Source organism: Cuculus canorus, chromosome Z (assembly GCF_017976375.1).
Source record: "Cuculus canorus isolate bCucCan1 chromosome Z, bCucCan1.pri, whole genome shotgun sequence".
In the NCBI taxonomy this organism is placed as follows: domain Eukaryota; kingdom Metazoa; phylum Chordata; class Aves; order Cuculiformes; family Cuculidae; genus Cuculus; species Cuculus canorus.
The window spans coordinates 39,962,263-39,983,068 of record NC_071441.1 but is presented as its reverse complement, the minus strand read 5'-3'; the positions used below and the strand labels follow the sequence as shown (position 1 = coordinate 39,983,068).

At 39.2% G+C, this 20,806-nt stretch overlaps 1 protein-coding gene across 1 annotated transcript in view; it reads right to left on the bottom strand.

Moving 5' to 3' along the window:
• Nucleotides 1-20,806, bottom strand: part of SLC28A3 (solute carrier family 28 member 3) — a 43,672-nt gene that overhangs the window by 11,586 nt on the left and 11,280 nt on the right. Inside the window, exons 2-11 of the mRNA XM_054054625.1 lie at nucleotides 20,318-20,400; nucleotides 15,747-15,838; nucleotides 14,141-14,330; nucleotides 12,004-12,148; nucleotides 10,927-11,040; nucleotides 9,430-9,507; nucleotides 5,041-5,121; nucleotides 4,055-4,135; nucleotides 1,957-2,082; nucleotides 691-821 (exon numbers count right to left, since the gene is read on the bottom strand). Of these exons, the coding sequence (XP_053910600.1) occupies nucleotides 691-821; nucleotides 1,957-2,082; nucleotides 4,055-4,135; nucleotides 5,041-5,121; nucleotides 9,430-9,507; nucleotides 10,927-11,040; nucleotides 12,004-12,148; nucleotides 14,141-14,330; nucleotides 15,747-15,838; nucleotides 20,318-20,400 (1,121 nt within the window). The remainder of the gene's footprint in view (nucleotides 1-690; nucleotides 822-1,956; nucleotides 2,083-4,054; nucleotides 4,136-5,040; nucleotides 5,122-9,429; nucleotides 9,508-10,926; nucleotides 11,041-12,003; nucleotides 12,149-14,140; nucleotides 14,331-15,746; nucleotides 15,839-20,317; nucleotides 20,401-20,806) is intronic.

Here is a 20,806-nt window from a genome sequence, read left to right as displayed (position 1 = left end):
ATAGGGAAAACAATGATCAGGTGCAGCAATCATTTGCTCTCAATCCTCAGAAGAGCCACTGGGAAAGTATACTTTTTGTGACCTGAAGATGAATTATGGCACATTCAGGTTGGGCAGTCTCTGAATCAGGTCTCAGTACTGTGACTGCCTGTGGTACCACTGGGATGGGGGAGTGGACACTGCTTTTCTTGTAGGCAGAACTTACCAAGGTGCTTCGCCTGTTCAGGAACAGCTCCTTACAAGCCTTTTTGCTTTGACTGTCATTGTCAAGGTGAGTTTCCCTACAGACAGGCAATAAGTTCACCGCTGTCATTGTTTGCCCCATCCTCGCTGTTGTATATTTGCATTTAGAGATTTCTTACAACACAAAGACAGCAACAGAGGAAATGGGAAAACTCTTGTTGGCTAACCTCAGGTAGGCATTTCCCTTTCTTTGGAGGGTTTATTGTCTGACCTGGGTCCTTGACATCTCTGTGCCTGTCCCACTGGACAGTGATACCTGCATTCATTGCAATGAGGCACGCTGCATCAAAATTCATAAACTAGTCATTTGGGTTATATTAGTGTGCAACAAATATGATGCTTGCACATCTACCATGTAAAAACATGAAAAATAACGTGTGAGGAGTTGTTTTTCCAAATCTCACTTTTGCATGAGTATTACTATCAACTAGATCTAGACCAGCTTACCCTTTTGTCGTCTGTAGGTCACTTCTCAGAGTTACTGTAGGCTTTTCAGTTTCAGGCCAGAATAGTTTGGAGGTGGCTAATGATGCTGGTGCTGACATGACAGAAGCAGTCAGTAGGTGGGAGGCGGAAACCTAGAATTCCAGGTGACAGAGAATATGCTGTGATAACCACATTATGCACAAACATGGAGGAAAGCAATTAAAACTATGAGATGCTTGGATGATTTTTCTACATAGAGTCATTAAAAAGTTCACATTGCTCATAAGGAAAAGAGAATGAGCAATCCAGGAGACAGCATAAGTCCAAGTAGTAAAAAAGTATAGAGTAATCTTTCCAAGAGGCGAACAGCTACACTTCTCTCTAATGGCAAGCCAGAAAACAATAGAGAAAAATGCCAGATCCATCAACAGCAGTTGGGGGAAGCAACAGCCAAGCAGGTGAGTGAGAGCCAGCCTTCCTTAACACCTCCTGTATGCCTTGCAATGGCAGCAAATTGACTTTATCCACCAATACAGTGTTTAAAAAAGATTATGTGGCCTAACATAAATCCTTCTATTCTCCTGTTACCCCTTCTTCCACAAACATCTACACAGACCGACTTCTTTACTAACTTCTACAATATTTCCATCTCTCATTTTCTTTTCTTGCTCCCTCTGTCTTTTTGTCTAATCCACCCTTCTCACCTCTGCCTCTCCACTGCATTTCATTCAGAAATAGAACCAATATATTTATCAGCCATCCCCCAATGACTCTGAACATAAATCACATTTTCAGTCCTGTTTTGCTGGCTTTGTGCTGCTAGCCCTTAGCAGACAATATATTTACTACCAATATTTGTACAGGATCACTAGAATCTCAGTCACTAGTCAACTCTAGGCTTATATGGCTAGTAACAGTTCCTGAAGGACTTCATCCATGTCACGCTACAGAAGTGGGAGAGTTGATCAGTTAGTATAGTCCACATATCAGTTCATCAGGACTGTATAGAGATTGGTCATCTCCTTGCAGCTATAGCAGGAAGTCTCTGTATTACCTAGAAAGATATTTGTGCTACTTAACAGTATCTTCATGGTCAGATAATGGTACACTTTTTACTGCTGGAAGACAGGAGATTTTTGTGGTTATTTCCTTCAGAAAAAAGAACAAAACAAAAACAACCAAGATGTGAATGACTCAGGTATGCTTCCAAATCATTTCAGCCGGGCTTCTCTACTTCCATGATTTCAGATAAATGGTATTACTTTCCATTTCTCTTCCCCATCTTACCCCAAAAGAAATATATGCTCCCAAGACACTTCCAGCAATAGTTGAGAATCCGGCTGTCATGACCGCATGGAGTTCAGATTTGGTGATGTATGGTAAGTAGGGCTTTACCAGGAGAGGAGACTCTGTCTGAAAGTGAAGAACAACTACCAAATTAATAAGTGCTAATAAACCCTTAGAGGCTGCTCTTATCAACAGGGCAGAAAAATTAGTGACTGCATCACACGTTCTTATGTGCCTTTGACTAGTTAGTCTTAGTGCTAGTAAGTGCTCTGAATATTAGTAGGTTGGAGTATTTTACCTCAAGGAGGAAAATTGTACTAACTTCCATCCTGTCCAAAGACAATTCTTGCTGGTTTACCATCTCCCTCAAATGCTCAGTGAAACTGCCGAGAAATCCTAATCCAATTCTAAACGAGTTAGAGACAGCCACAGGTCTGACCTGCAGGTAAACCTATGCGTCAAGTGAAATATGCATCACACAGAATCACAGAATCACAAGGTTGGAAAGGACCCATTGGATCATTGAGTCCAACCATTCCTAACACTCCCTAAACCATGTCCCTCAGCACTTCATCCACCCGTTCCTTAAACACCTCCAGGGAAGGCGACTCGACCACCTCCCTGGGCAGACTGTTCCAGTACCCAATGACTCTTACTGTGAAGAATTTTTTTCTGATATCCAACCTGAACCTCCCCTGACGGAGCTTCAGGCCATTCCCTCTTGTCCTGTCCCCTGTCACTTGGGAGAAGAGGCCAGCTCCCTCCTCTCCACAACCTCCTTTTAGGTAGTTGTAGAGAGTAATAAGGTCTCCCCTCAGCCTCCTCTTCTCCAGGCTAAACAACCCCAGCTCTCTCAGCCGCTCCTCGTAAGACTTGTTCTCCAGCCCCTTCACCAGCTTCGTTGCTCTTCTCTGGACACGCTCCAGAGCCTCAACATCCTTCTTGTGGTGAGGGGTCCAGAACTGAACACAGTATTCAAGGTGCCGTCTCACTAGTGCCGAGTACAGAGGGAGAATAACCTCCCTGGACCTGCTGGTGACCCCATTTCTGATACAAGCCAAGATGCCATTGGCCTTCTTGGCCACCTGGGCACACTGCTGGCTCATGTTCAGTCGGCTATCAACCAGCACCCCCAGGTCCTTCTCTTCCGTGCAGCTCTCCAGCCATTCTTCCCCCAGTCTGTAGCGCTGCATAGGGTTGTTATGCCCCAAGTGCAGGACCCGGCATTTGGTCTTGTTAAACCTCATCCCATTGGTCTCGGCCCAGCAGTCCAGCCTGTTCAGATCCCTTTGCAGAGCCTCCCTACCCTCCAGCAGATCGACACTTCCTCCCAGCTTAGTGTCATCTGCAAACTTGCTGAGGGTGCACTCAATGCCTTCATCCAGGTCATTGATAAAGACATATCAGACACTATAGGCAGCTTAAAGCTCTCAGCCCCTCTGTCATGTGTGCGATCGCATCCCAAAGGCGGTGTCAAGTGGAGGTACTAATTTAAATCTTGAAGCAATGTGATACAGTTATGCATCATTGCTAAGTAACTGACATGCTGATGTTGCTTTGGGACTTGGTTGCTACTTGGTGATCTTTCCACATAGCTTTGAAGCCTGGAATAGACACTGCTACAGTGCTGGTTTAATGGATTTACCATTACGGTGGACTGCTAGATTCTGTCTCATGCTTTCTGGTCTAAGGCCTTGCATAGCCAGCCCCACACCTTAGTTTTCTGCATTGTCTCTCTCATTGCCTGCCTCATGTACTCTCTTTTCACCCCATTTACCTTGTCAGTTGAAAAAAAAACACCCTGAAATTGTTATTTCTTCATAGTCTTGAGTAGTCTGTTAGTCATTTTAAGGGAGATCTATCACCTACATTTATGCTTGACTTTACTTTAGGGAAACATATGGTTCCCCAAACCCACCCCACTGTACATCAGTGCTGACATATGAATGTGCTGGAGTTCTGGAAATCATCCACAAGTTCTGCTGTACTTCAGACCTAGCTTCAGATGATTTTTTTAAGCACAGATTCTCACTGAGCAGCAGTATTTCACAATATTCAGTACTCCTGTAATAGCATGGTTTGCAATGCTCCAACTTACCTGTCCTACAAATATATTACCCGCAGCTACCAGAGACTCAACAGGAGTTGTCCCCATGAAAATTTGCATTATCCAACCAACCTAAAATTATTAAAAAAGAAAAAAAGATTACATTGGTCTGACTATTCCATATACCTCTTAAATTAATCAAGCCATTGTAAAAGTTCCGAGACACCTTTCAGTATTTTCTCAGCTAATGTTTTCAGCATCAAGATATTCATTTAATAGCAGCATATTAAAATAAGCCAGAGGAAGAATAATTTGACAGAACTGAGAGTATTCCAGGCTCCCCCGGACACTAAATTGTTGAACTAAGCTAATCAATGCAGATATTTTGATGTGTCCTTACTGCTTATGTACCTGTCCAAAGGAACCTGGATCATATGAAAGGAAAGAAATTAAGGTTTAACTACTATAATATAGGAAGATTTTTTCCCCCATGTGATTTCATTGGGAGGACAGGACAGTGAGTGGACTTTCTGTGGACTTGCTCTTGTTTTAGTGGACACTGTCACTGGCCCCAGGAATGAGCTCTTAGAGCACGAGATGAGGAACCAAGTTCTGATCTTATTCTGGAGATTTGTTGCAGGGAGCTATATGCGATTGCTACTGTAATATTTAGTAGAAAGCAGAAATCCACTGTCTGAGATATGACCTCCATCCTGCACTTTGATTTCTAGAAGACAGCAGGCAGAAAGGAAGATTTAGACATTTTATGGCATATGAAGAACACCAAAGCTATCCAGGAAAATCAGCCATTGACTATGATGTTAGCAATAAAACCAGGCTGGGGGCAGGAGGGTACACTACATCAAGCCAATTAGGATTTTGCAGTGATCGTATTTGGTACAACTTCCAGGTTAAAAGTAAAAAAAGTATTTTTTCTATGTCCTGAGCAGCTTGATCATTGCCAGTGCTACAGTTTGTCTGCATGTGTCCAGGGTTCTGTACTAGGCAAATGAGTACCTATTGGCAAAAATTCATACCTTTCCAATGAGCCACTGCATGAATCCAATGTGGTAAAGCATAGACATTACTGTGCTGAAGAAAACCACAACTGGCAGGACCTGATTTGGCGACAAAAAATCATTAATATTTATAAAATGTTTTTCCTTTCCTGGATTTTGCACTCCATTTAATTTTTAAAAAAGAGGTATGTTTTTGGAGACACACTTAAAGGTATTGAAAACTCATCATTAAGTTTACACTCATGCTGTAAAATTTTAACCTTTCAGACCCTATGCTAGTGCTGGAATTATCTATTTTTCATGTAATTACATAGTTTTCCACCGGGACTGCAGTAGTTTTGAAACTGTCTAGTTTTAACATAATATGTATCAGTTTATAGTCACATTTAGGTCAGTTCAAAAATTTACTGACCAATGGCATCTGCAAAGACTTGGATATGTACATCTGTAGATTTCAAAAACTATGAACAAAAATACATACAATGAGACTGTGTTGTAGAATTCAGAGCTTGACTTCTCTGTGTCTGCGTTTAAGAAACACATTTTAGACAGCTTAGAAGTTGAAGAGGAGAGTTAGTACTATCAGATGTTTTGATAAAAGTTTGGAAACTCAATTTAGATGGTCAGAACCTTTCACTGAAATGACAGAATGTAGTTCACATATATTGTAGTGCTCCTCAGCAAGTTCATATGAGTCTAGTTTCTCTAGTTTGATTTTCCGATCCTGTTAGTGATCCTCTTGGGGTAGTTTGCCATGCAGTAATAGTAGAATGTTTAGTTCAGTAAAAATAACATCTCTCTCCTCTGCCTTTTCTCTCCTGCCATTTCCCTTCCCTGTGCTAGGCAGAGAGGCATCTGGTTTCTAACCAACTATAGGGAAATGGGTCTGGAGAGGCAGTGAGCAGACAGGCAAAAATTAACTGTCTCTACTGGATGGTTGAAACCATAAGGGAGTGTCCAACCATATTACTTTCCAAATGGATGAAGCCCTCTCAGCATTACTGTGGTTTGGTTTAAGCTAGAGGAGCGAGAAAACAATATTCTTCTTACGCTGGGTGATGGCAGGCACCCTTTGGCCTGTTATGCACATCCCCCTGAAAATACTTAGGATAACTTTAAAACATGCTTTATAATTTTTGCAGTTGCAGGCATTTATGGATATTTGTGCCTTGACTGCATGAAATCTTGGGGACTACTTTACGACTAACCCCTTCTGTCTAAATCCCCAGTGATTTAATGTGGTTATGTATTCATCAGAAAAGCGTAGCAGACATTTAATAGCTAAGTTATTGCAATATTTTGTCATATCCAGGCTAGCTTTTACCTAAAGCATAACAAAATCATGTGGAAAACACTGGCAATTTATTACTCTAAAATAAGCAGAATGTAAACAAGCTACTTGTAACACATTGCATTGCAGAGGGTTTTCAATTGCCTTGTCTGCAGAGATACATGCAACGAAAAGCACTTTGCATGAAACAACTAGTTAAACACAAAAAACGAGAAGTGTTCTACAGAAAGGCTCCCCATGTTACTCTACTGAAGTGTTAAGGCAGTGGTTTTGAAACTGGGGAGACAGGAGGGAACAACCTCAAGAAAACTGCTTCTGTCCCATGTCTGTATGCAGAAGCCATCTCCTCTCCACCTGTCCCGAGAGGAGTTTTGCCTTCATGTTGAGCCCATTAGGGTTGCATGTGGTGGGTTGGACAGAATGGGAAAACTTATAAGGCAGGAGCGCCTTCTCCCACTCTCTATCTTTACCTTTCCTCTCTTTGCAGTGTGAAAACCATGGGAGTACATGGCACTGGATCGAAAATGCCTGAAGACTCTCTCTGATATCCTTAGGGCATAGGTAGCAGGCTGTGCATGTCTGAACAATACCTTGGTGGCAAAGAGCTGTGTAAGGGCATGGGAGAGGAAAAGGAAAGCTCTGGCAGTACTCCACAATCAAGCATTTGGCAAAGTACCAAGACACCAAAGTCAGCCCAGGCTAGGAGTGGTTCTGGAGAAAGCGGAAGGAGCCCAGCCTTGGATCTCCCAGGGTGAAGAAGGGAGTAGACTATGTAAACCTTTGTATTTGAGGAGTGGTCTGGAGGGTTGGGTATTGAGTGGGACAGGCATATGTACGTGGAGGCAGGACTGTTAGTAAAAAAGGAGGCCTGAAGATGAACCAAGGAGAGTGAGAACAGCTTCCCTCTGTAACTATGGAGCTATCACACAATCTGTGTATGCAGGAAAATCTGCACAGCATGGAGATGTCACGGTGGAATATCAGCCTTAGTTGGCAGTGTTTTCTTTGTTGATTAAATGTATTTGTAAGAAAAGGTCAAGACTTCCCTTTGGGGTTTTTTTCCCAAAAATATGCACTGGTTTTATGAAACTGCTTTTAGGAAAAGAAGCTCATTCTTTTGTCTCATGGATTGCCTGTTGCCTCTTTCTTCTGCAGTGCCATTATTCTGCGAGTGCAAGAGTCTGTCTCAAAGATATGGATACTCTGAAACGAGTTAGCTGCTCACAACTCCTCTCTCATTCATGGCTTGATGTTCAGCTTTTTCTGTATATTCCTTTAAAGAAGTTGCTATTATGTTTAAGGAACACCCTGCTTTCAGAAACTCCTAAAGCCTGACCTTCAAAGCAAAGCCTTTCAGGGAGCCATAATCCTCCTAGAGTAGAAAAGAAGTTACTGATATAACAGACATTTAAATCCCTGCTTGCTCAAAGCAAACTTTGCATTTCATAGTCAACAGGATGACTTAGTACTAGGAGGTTTTTTACAACTACTTCAGTACTTGGGTATGCTTGCTTATGCGGACAGATTTTCTTCTCAGAACTCTGAAACTCTGTATCTGCATAGAGAAATATGCATTTAAAATAAAATTGTTTATGCATGCAAATGCATGTATTTTGCGACTAATTAGTGCTTCCCAAACTGTGAGCTCAAAGGCTGTAGTGGGACTGCCCAGAACACCCCATGAGTGTACTCAAGGGATATGTTTGCTCTGGTAACTGTGTCCTTTTAAGTGAGCAGAAAACTGCAGAGTGCTAAGTATGCAATATAGGTACTATTAGGCTCTGACAGTTTTCTGTGAAAACACACCATATCACTTGTCTACTCTCTTTCAAGGGCTAAGCCAAGATTGAGACATTTCTCTTTCAGACAGCACTTTGAAATATCTTGGGGCAAGATCTGGACCACTCAATGCTACATGCAAAATTCATAAAATATCTGAAAGACATAATAAAGCTCTTTTGACCATCTTAATCTCTAAGTAAATGACAAGTGTTTCCAGAGAGAATAGGCTGGCTGTCACTCACTGATGCTGGAAGAGAGAAATCTCTTTTTACAGGAGAAGCAGATGGAGCTTCTGATGTTGTGCACTTGTTTGCTGCTCTGTTTACCATATACATTCCTATACTAAGACATTTGCAGCTCTGAAAATCAACTCATGAGTTTTGCCTTCTCGTTTTTCAGTGTGAAAGTAACCTACTTGTCCCTGTTCTCCTCTTCTGGAAATTTCACAAGTCTTTTGATGATTTATCTTCTAGAATAAGGCTGATGGATGTATGCCTTCACAGAAGCAAACTTTTGACTGTCTGACCCCTGGTTGTAGTTTTAGTCAGTACAGTATTTAGCATCACCACTGAGGCATTAAATAATCACCTTGAAAAAAAGTATTCAAAAGGCGCTGTAGACAAAACCAGGAAAAACAGCATTGGGGGTAGGAATTAAGCCATTTTACCCCCCCCCAAATGTAATTGTGACTGCAAGTTGTCATTTGTGTGCTTTATAGAGACAAGGCAGGAAGAGACTGGAAAGTGAAACAAAAGGTAATACTGAAGAAATACTGAAGTTACAATATAATTTATACTTCTTGTTGAAATGCTTCATTTGTCTCCCTTGTAAGATGCTGTTACTACTACTAGCAGAGTAATTCACAACTAGAATCTTCTTTCTTAAGCACTTCTACAGGGATAACATCTGGGAGGCATTGGTCTGCACAGCACTTTATGATGGAACGGCAGAGCTTCGTATAGCACCTTTACTTGCAGAGAGGTGGGGAATACAGGCTGGAGGTATTATTTCTTTCAGAGTCCAGGCAGGACCCTTTTAACCTGTTCATTGTAGAAACATATCCCAAAGTTCTGTCTACATGTAATATGTGTTATTATAGTTAGACTAAATTAGTGTAACTTAAATCAATGTATGGCAATAAATGAAGAGTTTTATGCAGGGTTCCCAAATTTTCTATTCAAAGCATCACACAGTAAGAATAGTTCACCTTTACCTGATTTCTCTAGTGACTGCATTAGTATTACAAGACATATAATCATTTTTTATCCCATTCACACTGTTCTTTTTCTGCTGTCTATCTGCCATCTACAGTACATACAAAAATCCCGTCTTACCTTAAAAGCAAATAAATGATCTGTGTATTTCTCACCAAACACAAACTTAGCACCTGTATCAGAGTACTCCAGAAAAGCCTAGGGACAGAAAGCAAAGTAAGTTAGCCATAAGCTCTGTGTCAGTGACAAAAACTAAGCAAATGTTGCTAGTTGTCTTGTAGAGATCTGGTGATTTCCAAGTTGCTTTTGCTTTGCTGTATATGAGTCCAGGCTTTGCTGACTGTCTGGCTGAACTGTGGGTTCCTGCTCTACTCTGCCAAGAATGCAGGCTGCTTCAAACAGCAAGGGTGTAAGGAGCATTTTCCTATAGTACCCAACACAATAGAGGCCATAAGAAGAATTTACTTTTTAGACCTGATACTGTGGTGTGTTTCTACACCCCTTCTCATGCAAATAAGTGCAATAAATTATACAGTTTAATATGCAGATTTAATGGCTGAAGTAATGGGCTTTGAAAGGAGTAGTCAAAAGCAAGTCTAAAAAAATCCTATATTTTTATATTCTTGATGCCAACATATGCAATTAATGGTACAGTTTAAAATGGAGATGTAACACCTAGTAGAGTAATCAGTTATGACATGAGTGACTGGGAGCTATACGGACCTGACAAAAGGAGGCGACAGATCTGCTTAAGTCGGAGACAAAAGGGGAGACTTGAGAACCTAGTTACAAAACCCAGATGACTCCCACTACCTGCAGATTAGGAGTCAGACGTCAGACTTGTGCCTTTGCTCCAGCTCAGAGACAGTACATTCTGCACTGTCTTGTTTTAAATGTGGTTAATCATCTGTACTGTGAAGAACAGCTGTGTAAATAGTATCCCTGGAGTGAAAAAATCTGAATGTCCTTCAGATCAGTACTTTCTGATCTACAGTTTGGATTTCTTTTATTTATTACTTTACAATAATGGACTTAGTAAAAAACAAATTGAGCCTGCAGACTGCCTGCAGGGGTACCTATGAATGAATGGACTCTAGAGACCCTTTGCTGCTCGCAGATGTAAATTTTGCCATGTGTAGTTGAATTCATTTTCTTGTATGTTGTGAGAACTATAAGGAGTCCCTGGAGCCAGGAATGTGCCTATTAAGAAGACAACAGTGGTTCTGCCTTGCCAAATCTCAAGGCTTTTCAGCATACTAGGTTTGTTGCAAGGATGCTTTGGAGTTAGGCCAGGTCTAAGTTTCTCTGAGTGCCCTGGCACAATAGTGGGTTTCTGTTTGGAGGGTGCAGTTTATAATTTCAGCCCAAGGGTGGTAAAGCCATTGAGAAACAGGGTCACTCTGGCCATTACTCATCAGCCTGCCCCACATGGTCTTATATTTACTGGACAATAAAGAAAGAAAAGATTCAATTCAGGTAGTCTATTACCTTTCTGAGAACCTAGTTTTTCTCAAGAGGGGAAAACATCCAGAGGCAAGCAGTCCCTTGAACTGCGTGGCTCTTATCAAATACTCTCAAGACAGAAAATGGTACAAAAGATAAAATTTTTGTGCTTACCTGGATCTGAATGCCTAGCCAGTTAAAAACATCAAACCCCACTCTGGTCCTCAGAAAAAGAAGTCCAAGGATAAACTGCATTCCTATTCCTGAAAATACTGGTCTCCAAGCAATCTCGATGGACACAAAAATAAAGAAACCACTTGTTACTTATATAGATAATTTACTTCAGATATTTGTCAAATTAGTGTCTGACTAAACTACAGGATAGGAACAGCTGCCAAAACAGGCTGTACAGGACTTGGAGTATGAATCCTAACTCTCCTAATTTGAAAGTTCTTTGATGTAGATGTCTCCATCTGAGATAGCTGCAGAAAGCCTTGCTAGGTTTGTATGGACAAGCCCATTTCACCATCACAGACTGAAAGTAATCAAGTAGTAGGAAAAGGAGAGACAGTTCATCCTGTGTTACAGTTTACATGAGGGCAGCAGATATGACTTTTTCAAAAAAAATTTGAATAGAAACATTAAAAAAAAAAAGTACCGAGCATGCGGACTCTTCCTTTACTTGTACTGGGAACAAGGAGATTTTGCTACAGATTGGTTTTTGTGTGCTTGGGTAATTTTAACTCTGTTTCTGTTCCCCAGCTTTAAAGATGTGAACTACTCACAGTTAGATTCTGCGATTCATATGACCTAAAGGCAGCTGTAGGAAAACCTCTGACTGTCTGTGATCAGTCCCAACTACACTGCATATTTCTGCTCTGCTGCTTCAGAAAACATGTTTTGTTTTTAGAAAATTGAATCTGATTATTTACTAGGCAAAGCTGAGATGGCATTCCCTTATTCAGGTGATGTTTAAGTAACGTAAGCCAATTAGATGTAATGCAGACCCATGGAATAGTACAAAGCATTTGGACTACATGAGTTTTCAACTCAGCTGGAGACAGAGGCAGTTGCAAAGAATGGAGAGTTACAGGTCCATTAGTCCCTGCTGAGGGGGGATGGCGAGCCTCAATTTCCATGTTCAAAGATTTTCTGTCACTCTTACTGAACTTGGTGCTAGGGTAGGGGAATAGCTTTTGAGATGTTGAATAAGAAAACCCTGAAAAGAACCAATATAGACTAAACACTCACTCTGGTTGGATGTTTGGAAAAGATAAACATCAAGAGAACATACATCACAAGTCCACCAAAAGAGATCAGATGGCGAGATCCTTTTTTTGCTGTGTCAAAGATGAGCCAGCAGATGATAGTTATAACAAGAACCGTACACAGCAACCTAGGAAAAAAAAAAATGTCACATATGACATCTTGAAACAAACCTTCCCCTTCCCAAACATTTATATCTCTGTCTGTGAAAATAACTCTCTGATTAATGTATTAGGTTGAAACATGTAAATCTACACAAGCAGGAACCTGTCATTGGTGATACAACTCTGACGACAACATTCCTTGGTAGAATGCAGAAGAAGTGCCCTCCAACCACATCCCAAAAGCCAGAGTGTGGGGGGAACCCAATAAAGAATAAGTGACTCTTGTCTAGGTGTTATTTCTATTAAATGAAGTGTGATAACACACTCTGTTTTCTCACTCCTTCCTCATTTTCCTTTCCTTCTTTATTGAATCTTTTCTTAGCTCTGGGCAAGACAGGCTGTGTATTTTATGAATTGCACTGTACTATTTAACTGGTTGGCCTATGAAACACACACTGTTGAGGAACAGGTTATAAGCCATCTACTGCTTTAACGGACTGTAGTCCATTTAGAAAAATAACTTTTAATCACAACAATTTTAGCTATCTCAGGAACAATTACTGAAGCCGTATATACATCTCTGTTCAGTGTTTCTATGGTTTCCACTGTCACAGAACTCAATGTTCAGTTTGCATATTGAAGGTAATATCACAACAACAGCCTGAAAGGCAAGGAAATACACCACTGCATTTAATGGGGGGGTGTGTGAACTAAATGTAGTCCTAGTTCTTCAGTGTTACTTGCGTGTAGCAGTTGTCTAGCTTCCACTGATTTTAGTGGTAACTAGATAGCTAAATTCTGTTTTCAGACCTGGAACAAAAATATCGCAGGCCAACTCCACAAAATTATTTGGTCATAGCAATGCTGAATAGCACTTTTTATTCCTGAGAAATTTTCTGTCTCCTAGAGGAATCCATGACCTACAGTTAAGCTCTTAATCTGCAATATGTATAATTTAAGGACTGCAACCCAGGTAATACAGCACTTACTGCCCCTATCTTGTTCATCTGCTCATAAGGGCTCTTCTGTTCTGTTTGGCCTTTCTCCCAAAGGGCTGCCAGATCATGTAATGAAGATACCTGTGTGTGACTACTCTCTAATGTGGCTCCTGAGGAGAAGGACCACAATCTTTGTAGTATCCTTCTAGCAAATTCCAGGACCTGTGGCAAAACCATTTCAAAATCTTAAGAATGAGCCTGGATATTTTCGTGAACCCAGAATGATGATTTCTTAGAGCTTTCTCTCTCAGGTATAAGGTGACCTAGCTGACACAGAAAGCAGCTGGCTAATTTCGTTTTCCTTTTTAATGAGATTTCTTTTGGTCTTTTCTTTGGTCCATGAGCCTTCTTCCCCCCCCCCCCCCATTTTCCCAGAAATAACTTGAATATTCCTGATAACATCTCAGCAATACCTGGAATAAGTTTCTATCGGATCTAAGTATATACCATTTATCTCATAGATTAATGTCTTCCATCCCAAATAAGGTTGTATGATCTTATTACGACACTAAATGTGGCTGACATGTTTTGATTTCTGAAAGTGAAGTAAAAATTGCTAAGGGGATATGTCAACAAGTAATGTTGAGATAACACATTTCAGTCTAGCAGCTTGCATATTTTAGAATTAAGGTTTTTATGAAACTCACAGCTTTCTGAACAAGTGACAGTGGGGCACCTTCTGGCTTGCAGAATGAATGTAGAAGGCTACAACACACCTGAACTTCTGGAACATGTTCTCTTACAACCACAAACCTGTCTTATCTCAATTTCAGAATTTATTTTATACTTTCTGTCAAGATTTTTGATACCTAGCTACTGTATTACAATCTAAAAGTTGTGCCTGACATCTATAAAATGGAAAATATTGAATTATTTTGTATGTAGTCTTTGACCTTGTTGCAATTTATGTGATTGATCCATCTGCCTGTGATAATTGGGGGGTAAGCCGAAATACAGCTGCAAGGGTAAATTGACTAGTGTATTGTACTTCTGCCTAAATAGTAAGTTATTCATATTTACCATTTCAGCCAAAACCACTGTCTCTCCAGAAGTCTTTCTCCAGGGGAAAAGAATGCAGCAATTTTGTGTTCATACTTAGCTATTAAAAAATCCCAGCAGATGAAGAAGATGGCCACAACAGTGACGATGAAAAGTGGCAAGGCTCTCTGAAAATTCAAGCTGCAGGCTGCAATAGTTACTGTCAAGTATGCTGTCACAGAAACAAGAATACACATGTCAGTTGCATTGTTTTTTTGAAAAACAAAATAAAATCTCAGATTTAGAGGATAAGGTTGAAGTTAGGCCTGTGTATCATTTAAGTGCTTCGTTGACTCTTGGCTTAAATGCTGAAAAATTTTGCTTTCATAGATAGTCTTGTTACTTATGATACATGCTCATCAATATGAAAGATGTCTTCCATCCCATCAAAACAGGCTATATGCTTTGGCCAAGCCAAGTTTGTATAAAACATATTAAGCACTTGGGAGACTGAAATACATTTATAGGATTGCTTTTTCTTGTGTAAGAACTTTGAATTAATAACAATGGGTCTCGTTCTTTCCTCCACAGGAAGATGAGTATATGCAATAAAACTAGAAGAAACACTTAGAAGTATTTGAAGTACTTGATTTGATGGCTCTTCCAAGTAATTGGGAAGTTTAGGAGTAGTTTATTTTGTAAAGTAACTGTGAAATGATTTGTCATTTGGTAGATTTATTGCTAATACTGCTGGCCAATAAAATGTTCAGCTTTTGTAAGTAAGAGTCTGATTTTGTTCATGGCAAATATGGAAGAAAAATAATTCGTTTTTGTAAAACAAGTTTTTTTATGGAATTAATGTATGAAACCCTGATACATCCTTAGCACTCACTTATTTTCTTGAGTCAGGATATATCTGTACTATGACAAAGTAAGACGGGTTGATGATAGGAGGGCAGGATATTCGGTGTGTAGGCAGACCTTTTGTAGCCACTTTTTGGTATGCTGATGTCTATCAGACAGGTGTTTTTAAGTCTACGTGTTCCCAGTGTTAAGCAGGCAGATCTCAAAAAGAAACGACTTGGTGCTAAGTGGAAGTTAAAAACCCTGAATGTACAGGCTAATTACGAAAGGGTCAAAGAAGAGTATCTGAATAACTCTGTATGTTTGCTGATGTAAGATATATTACCTCTAGCAAATGTTTGCTGCGGAGATCTGGAGATATGGGTCAGAACAGAAAATTTTAATTCCTACATGCTGACTTAAGTTCAAAGTTGGTCCCTGACCTTTTTTAATGCAATTTTATGGTTTTGGGCAAGTTCCTGAAACTGTAATTTAACAGGCCTCTTGATAACAGAATGTACACAAAGGCTGAACTACTCTTTCACCCCAAATGTAATTGCTAGTCAGAGTTGAAATATGCTGGAGCAGCAGTATAGCAAGATCTGTGCTTTTGTTAAGTTTGGAAATAAGTGGAGGATTTGAGATCTGGAGCTTTCCCTGGGACTAAATTAACTTCTGTCTCCTTTCAAACGCATTCTTTCAGATGGTCAAGGGATTTTGTGTTAGATAGAAGACAGGCACAGTCTATAATCTCATACAGGGAAATAAATAAGGCTTCAGAAACCCTGAGTGTAATATACTGTACCTGTTGTTAAAATTCCATAGATCGCATAGTGAATTCTGGTTTTGTGCTTCTTGAAAAATTCACAGGCTTTATGGTATTTCTTTTCTAAATGCCTAGAAAAATGCAAAAAAAAAACCCCAAACCAAAGCAGAATAGAAACTTTAACTGTAGATAAAGAAGACTAATTTGAACAGGATGATCAGGTCAAATTGATCAAAGTTTCTCCACTGGAGTATACTGCACTTTGTAAGGGTTACATTTGTAACCCAAACTGTCAAATAAAAATTAAATTATGCCAACATCTGCAGAGCTTTTGGAGGGTATTTCTTAGGTATAATGTGAGATAAGCAAAGTAGAATATCTGGCAGATACCTATTGGGCCAATCTGTCAACTATCTAATGGACCAAAGTGAGCAGATTAGTTCTGCTAGCCTCTGAAGTGCAGCTCTTCTGTGAGAAGGACTGTTAGCAGGCTTAATGCAAATTAGGTAGCTAGTTTAAGATTCAGTGTCCATTATTAGACCCACAAAGGCTGTTAATGCCAGCCAGCCCAGCACCACTATGTAGAGGAGCAGTCTTGCTCTAGTTGTGAAGGCTTAAGGCTCCATTTATATGTGCAAAATGACCCATATCCATCTAAAAACTTACTACAGTTTGCACAGATGTTTCTGGATATTTAAAAATTTGCTTGTTAATTATATTAACTTTTCATCTAAGTTAATTATATTAACTTTCTTCAGTTCATGGTAGCTAGAATTATTTCTAATATTTGAATGTCTTATTCTAGTATCTGTTCTTCCAGTTATTACCTACTTCGCTGTTGCTCTTTTCTCAGCTCACTAAGGGTAACACAGAGTGATTTCCTAACGGAGGATGAAATTTAGGGAAATAGCAATTAAGGGAGTTAGTTCAACACAAATTTCCAGTGTTAAGTATGCTGGTAACATGGACATATTTCTGTTACAATAGCTGTAGCTGAATAAAACCCCTTGTATTGTGCAAGCTGAAAAAGAAATCACAGCTATAGCTCTGTTTCTAAAGCTGTGCCTCATATTCTACAGTCTGTTAAAGTAACACTAAATTTAGAGATTCTAATTATCCAGACTGTTCTTGTTTGGGAACTAGATACAGCTGGAGTCAGATGCACATCAAAATTCAGCAAAAATATCCTTTTCTGCACTAAAAATAAATAAATAAATAAATTTAATGTAAAAGAAACTGCAAAGAAACTAGGAATATTAACTTAATTCACATCAGCACTAAGAACAGCAGAACAACATGCTCCTTCACCAGTAGTACGAAGAGTAACAGTGTATCTGAGAACTCTTGATCGCTTTTGACATTTCAGTTTTAGTTCTGGGAAATTCCTACTGCCTTACAAATACTAGCGGTTTTTTCCCCAAAAACTTGTAAGAACATTAGGTTATCTACTCAGTCTCAGCAGAGAGATTAGATACAACGGGAAAAGAAAGAAAAAGAGAAATGAGAGACAGATGCGTGAATAAGCTGGAGTTACTTTATCAAATATACACTTAATTCATCAACCAAAAAAAAAAAAAAATTATCTAGTGTCTGTTACTTCTATGTATGGATTCTTTGGGATTTAGAATTGTTATTTTAAATTAGAATTCCTTGCAATATCTTATTTGCTCTAACATGTCTCTCTCCCTTGTTATTTTATTATTTTCAGTGATTATCATTTCAGTACCAGAATATCTTCAAAGTTTAGGCATATATATAGCAAATATGCACTCTGTTCTGAAAGGTGCAGAAAAAAAAAATCTTCCTTATGAAATCTGGTTAATTTACTAAGGAAATATTATTTTATAAAAGGTGACCATATAGTTTTAAAGTGCAGCACATTGGTTAAGTAAAAGCCATCAGCAATGTGCTGCACTTTAAAACTATATGGTCACCTTCTATAAAATAATATTTCCTTTGTTTAAGTAAAAGCCATCAGCAAAGATGTTGAAAAAGCAGGTATCTCTTAAGCACATTTATGGGAGAACTTTAATATGAAATATTTGTATATGCCAAAACTCTTCTTACTTGCATTTTACAACTCCAAAATATTTTTTTCTGGTCTGCTGTACTCTATAACTGATTGTTAATGTCTTGTGCACGTAATGAATCCTTGTTATCAAAAGGCAGCTCTTTCAAAGAATTTGTGTCCCATACCACAGATTATTCAGTACTATCAGTGTAAAGAAATCAATGCCACTTTCAAAATCGAGGCACATTTTGTGAGTCTCATTTTAAGTAGTTACAATAAAGACATTACTGTCTACTTTTAGGAGCTAACTTGAGAAAAGTAACTTGGCAGATACACCGCTGCCCTTGCCATGTGCTCAACACAAAAATAAACCTAAACAAACTCCAAAAATAAGTACAAAACCGGAGAGCATTGAACAAGCCACAAGCTGAATGTAACCGGCAAAACCCTCTTCAGCTTCCAGCATACAAGGAGCTTCCACTACCCAAGGCAGTGGTATCTGCTGCTGATGGAAGAACAAGTGGAATTCAGGAACAGTAAAACAGTAAGCCCTGTGAATTAAGCATTATATGTTGTACTCCAAGGGAGTACAAATAAACAAGAACAAATAAAAAACATACAAGTTTCACCTCTGTCTCAACTCATCTCTGTGCAGAGATGCCTTGTTGAGTCACTCCTGTGATCCCAGGTTTGAGAGGGAGAGAACTCACTGACCTTGTACTGATACAAGAAGTAGTTACTATTACAAAACGTGGAATATTTTGATGTAAGCTAAAGTTCAGTTCCATCTAAGTAATTGTGTTCTTTCGGAGTTAGACAGAATGTCCCTCTGACAGCACGTTTTCTCTAAAATGGTGCTTTTCCAGACATTGTTCATTCTTTGAAAATGATAAATGTCTTTTGCGAAGTATGATCTACACTGAACAGACATCTCCTTTCCTGCAATCACCTCCGTCTGCAGTATTCTGTTATCTCAAAGGAAAGGTCAAGTACAGCTGAAACCACCTCCAAATTAGCAAGAGTTTTGACTGTTGTGAAGTTTCATAATAACATTAAAATTAGAGCTTGGAAAGTAGTGGAATATGCATAAGAATTCTGGGGAAATTCATACATATGCAAATGGGAAATATATTCTGTAACCAGTCTTTGCCTCACCACACACAATTGATGGAGATCACTCCCACATGTTGCCCAGGCCTGATGAAGGAAGCTTGCTTTCTAAAACTCTAAAACTAGTCTTAGAAAGTTTTATTTGCTGGCATTTTTAGTATTATTACAGTGATTTGCATGCCAAAACTTGCCTGTGTGATTAGCTTGTTTCTGGGGAGGTGCTCGACACCTCCCACTGGAGAGGCCTATCAAACTTGGATGTTTGATGCATCAAAACTTGTCTTTTATTTTTGCTAGACAGGTCCCTGAATGTTTTTAACAATAAAGTGTTTCATGTTATGTACTGCTAAAGGAATGAAAAATCTCCAAATAATGGAGAGGAGAAATGAGAGAATATTTAAGTGACCTATAAATACTTCTGCTAGATTTTTGAAGCAGTACTCTACAGGTTGGATGGGGCCTTGTGCAGCCTGGTCTAGTGGGAGGTGACCCTGCCCAGAACAGTGGGGGTTGGAACTAGATGATCTTTAAGGCCCTTTCCAACTCAAAACTTATGATTCTGTACTTTAATATGATGGCATCAGTAAACCTCATCATATTAGCAAGTCTTCAAGTTCATTAAAGCATAATTAAAATAATCACAACTACTTCTGTATACAAGCATACTGTTTGTACAGACATGACATCTTTCCAAGTAGTCCAATTTGAGTGAGACAAACTTCTACTTGAGATATACAGTTAGTTGCTAGAGTCTGCTTGTAAGAAAACAGGTTCAAAGCTCAAGTGATGTTCTGTATAAGAGAATGCAGTCATTGAAATCAGGGTAGAAGTATAGTATTTCTGTGAAGGTGTATATGAAGATTCAATATGAAATTCAATATGAAAGAAAAATACTAAGAAAATATAATCATAACTATTATATCTTAATATTTTGAATGTCTTATACTGGGTTTGTAGTTTTTGCCAAATAATCTAACACTTAGGTAAAATACAGATGTTTGCTTTCACTACTTGGTCACTTGGCAAAAGTGCTAATGAAGTGTAAAAATTCTGCTGCATCAACATGGCTTTATTTACAGCCATTATTTTCTTATTTTGCACTGGGGTACACAGCTATGCAAACAGAAGGACAATAGTGAATCTTTAACTTCCTGAAAGGGATCACCATTTAAGACCTCTATTTAAAAAAGGCTGTTGTGAAAATATTGGAAATGTAGTTAATGTATGAAAGGAAAAAATTGTTACTTTTTTAATTTGTGAGGCTTTAGAAGGATAGTTGCATGATCACGTGTTAGTTGAACAGTATAAAAATTTTAAGTACAATGTGTTTCTGTATCACAGAAATTGCCTGGCAATACAAAGGTCTGTACAGCATAGAGTTATGGCAGGAAAATTTAGAGCTGTCACCCCAGATGCAGAAACACTGGAGGCTTATTTCTTGGGCCAGGACAAAGTTAGTGGAAAACTTACTCATCCAAAAAGACATTACCCTTTCAAGCGAGGTTGCTCATGATCTACTGAATCACTTTTGTTTTCAGGAAGATCGCTCTCAATATCGATGTAGTCATTCTCCTGGAAAAAAGATCAATACCAAGGCTGTGAGAAGGGTGCATGCTTGTTAAGTAAGGTGCAAAAAAACAGATCCCCACTGCAGGTGGCTGAAGCAGTCTTGAGACTCTCCTGTCTGCACAGAGTGCACGGCTCCAACACTGTGATCAGTTTCAGAAACCCATCAGTTAGACCATGACTATGACCTTTGCCAATCCATCCACACCATTTTGAAAGGGGAAAAAATTCAAGAGTGTTTCTCAGAGCTGAAGAGAGCCCCATGCAGAATACCACTATGTATGTGCCCAAAAGCAAGAGCTACAGGTAAAGATCATAGAATCATAGAATCCTTGGGTTGAATAAAGAACTTTGAGATCATCAAATCCAACCATACCTGTCCACTACTAAATCATATCACTAAGCACTTCAT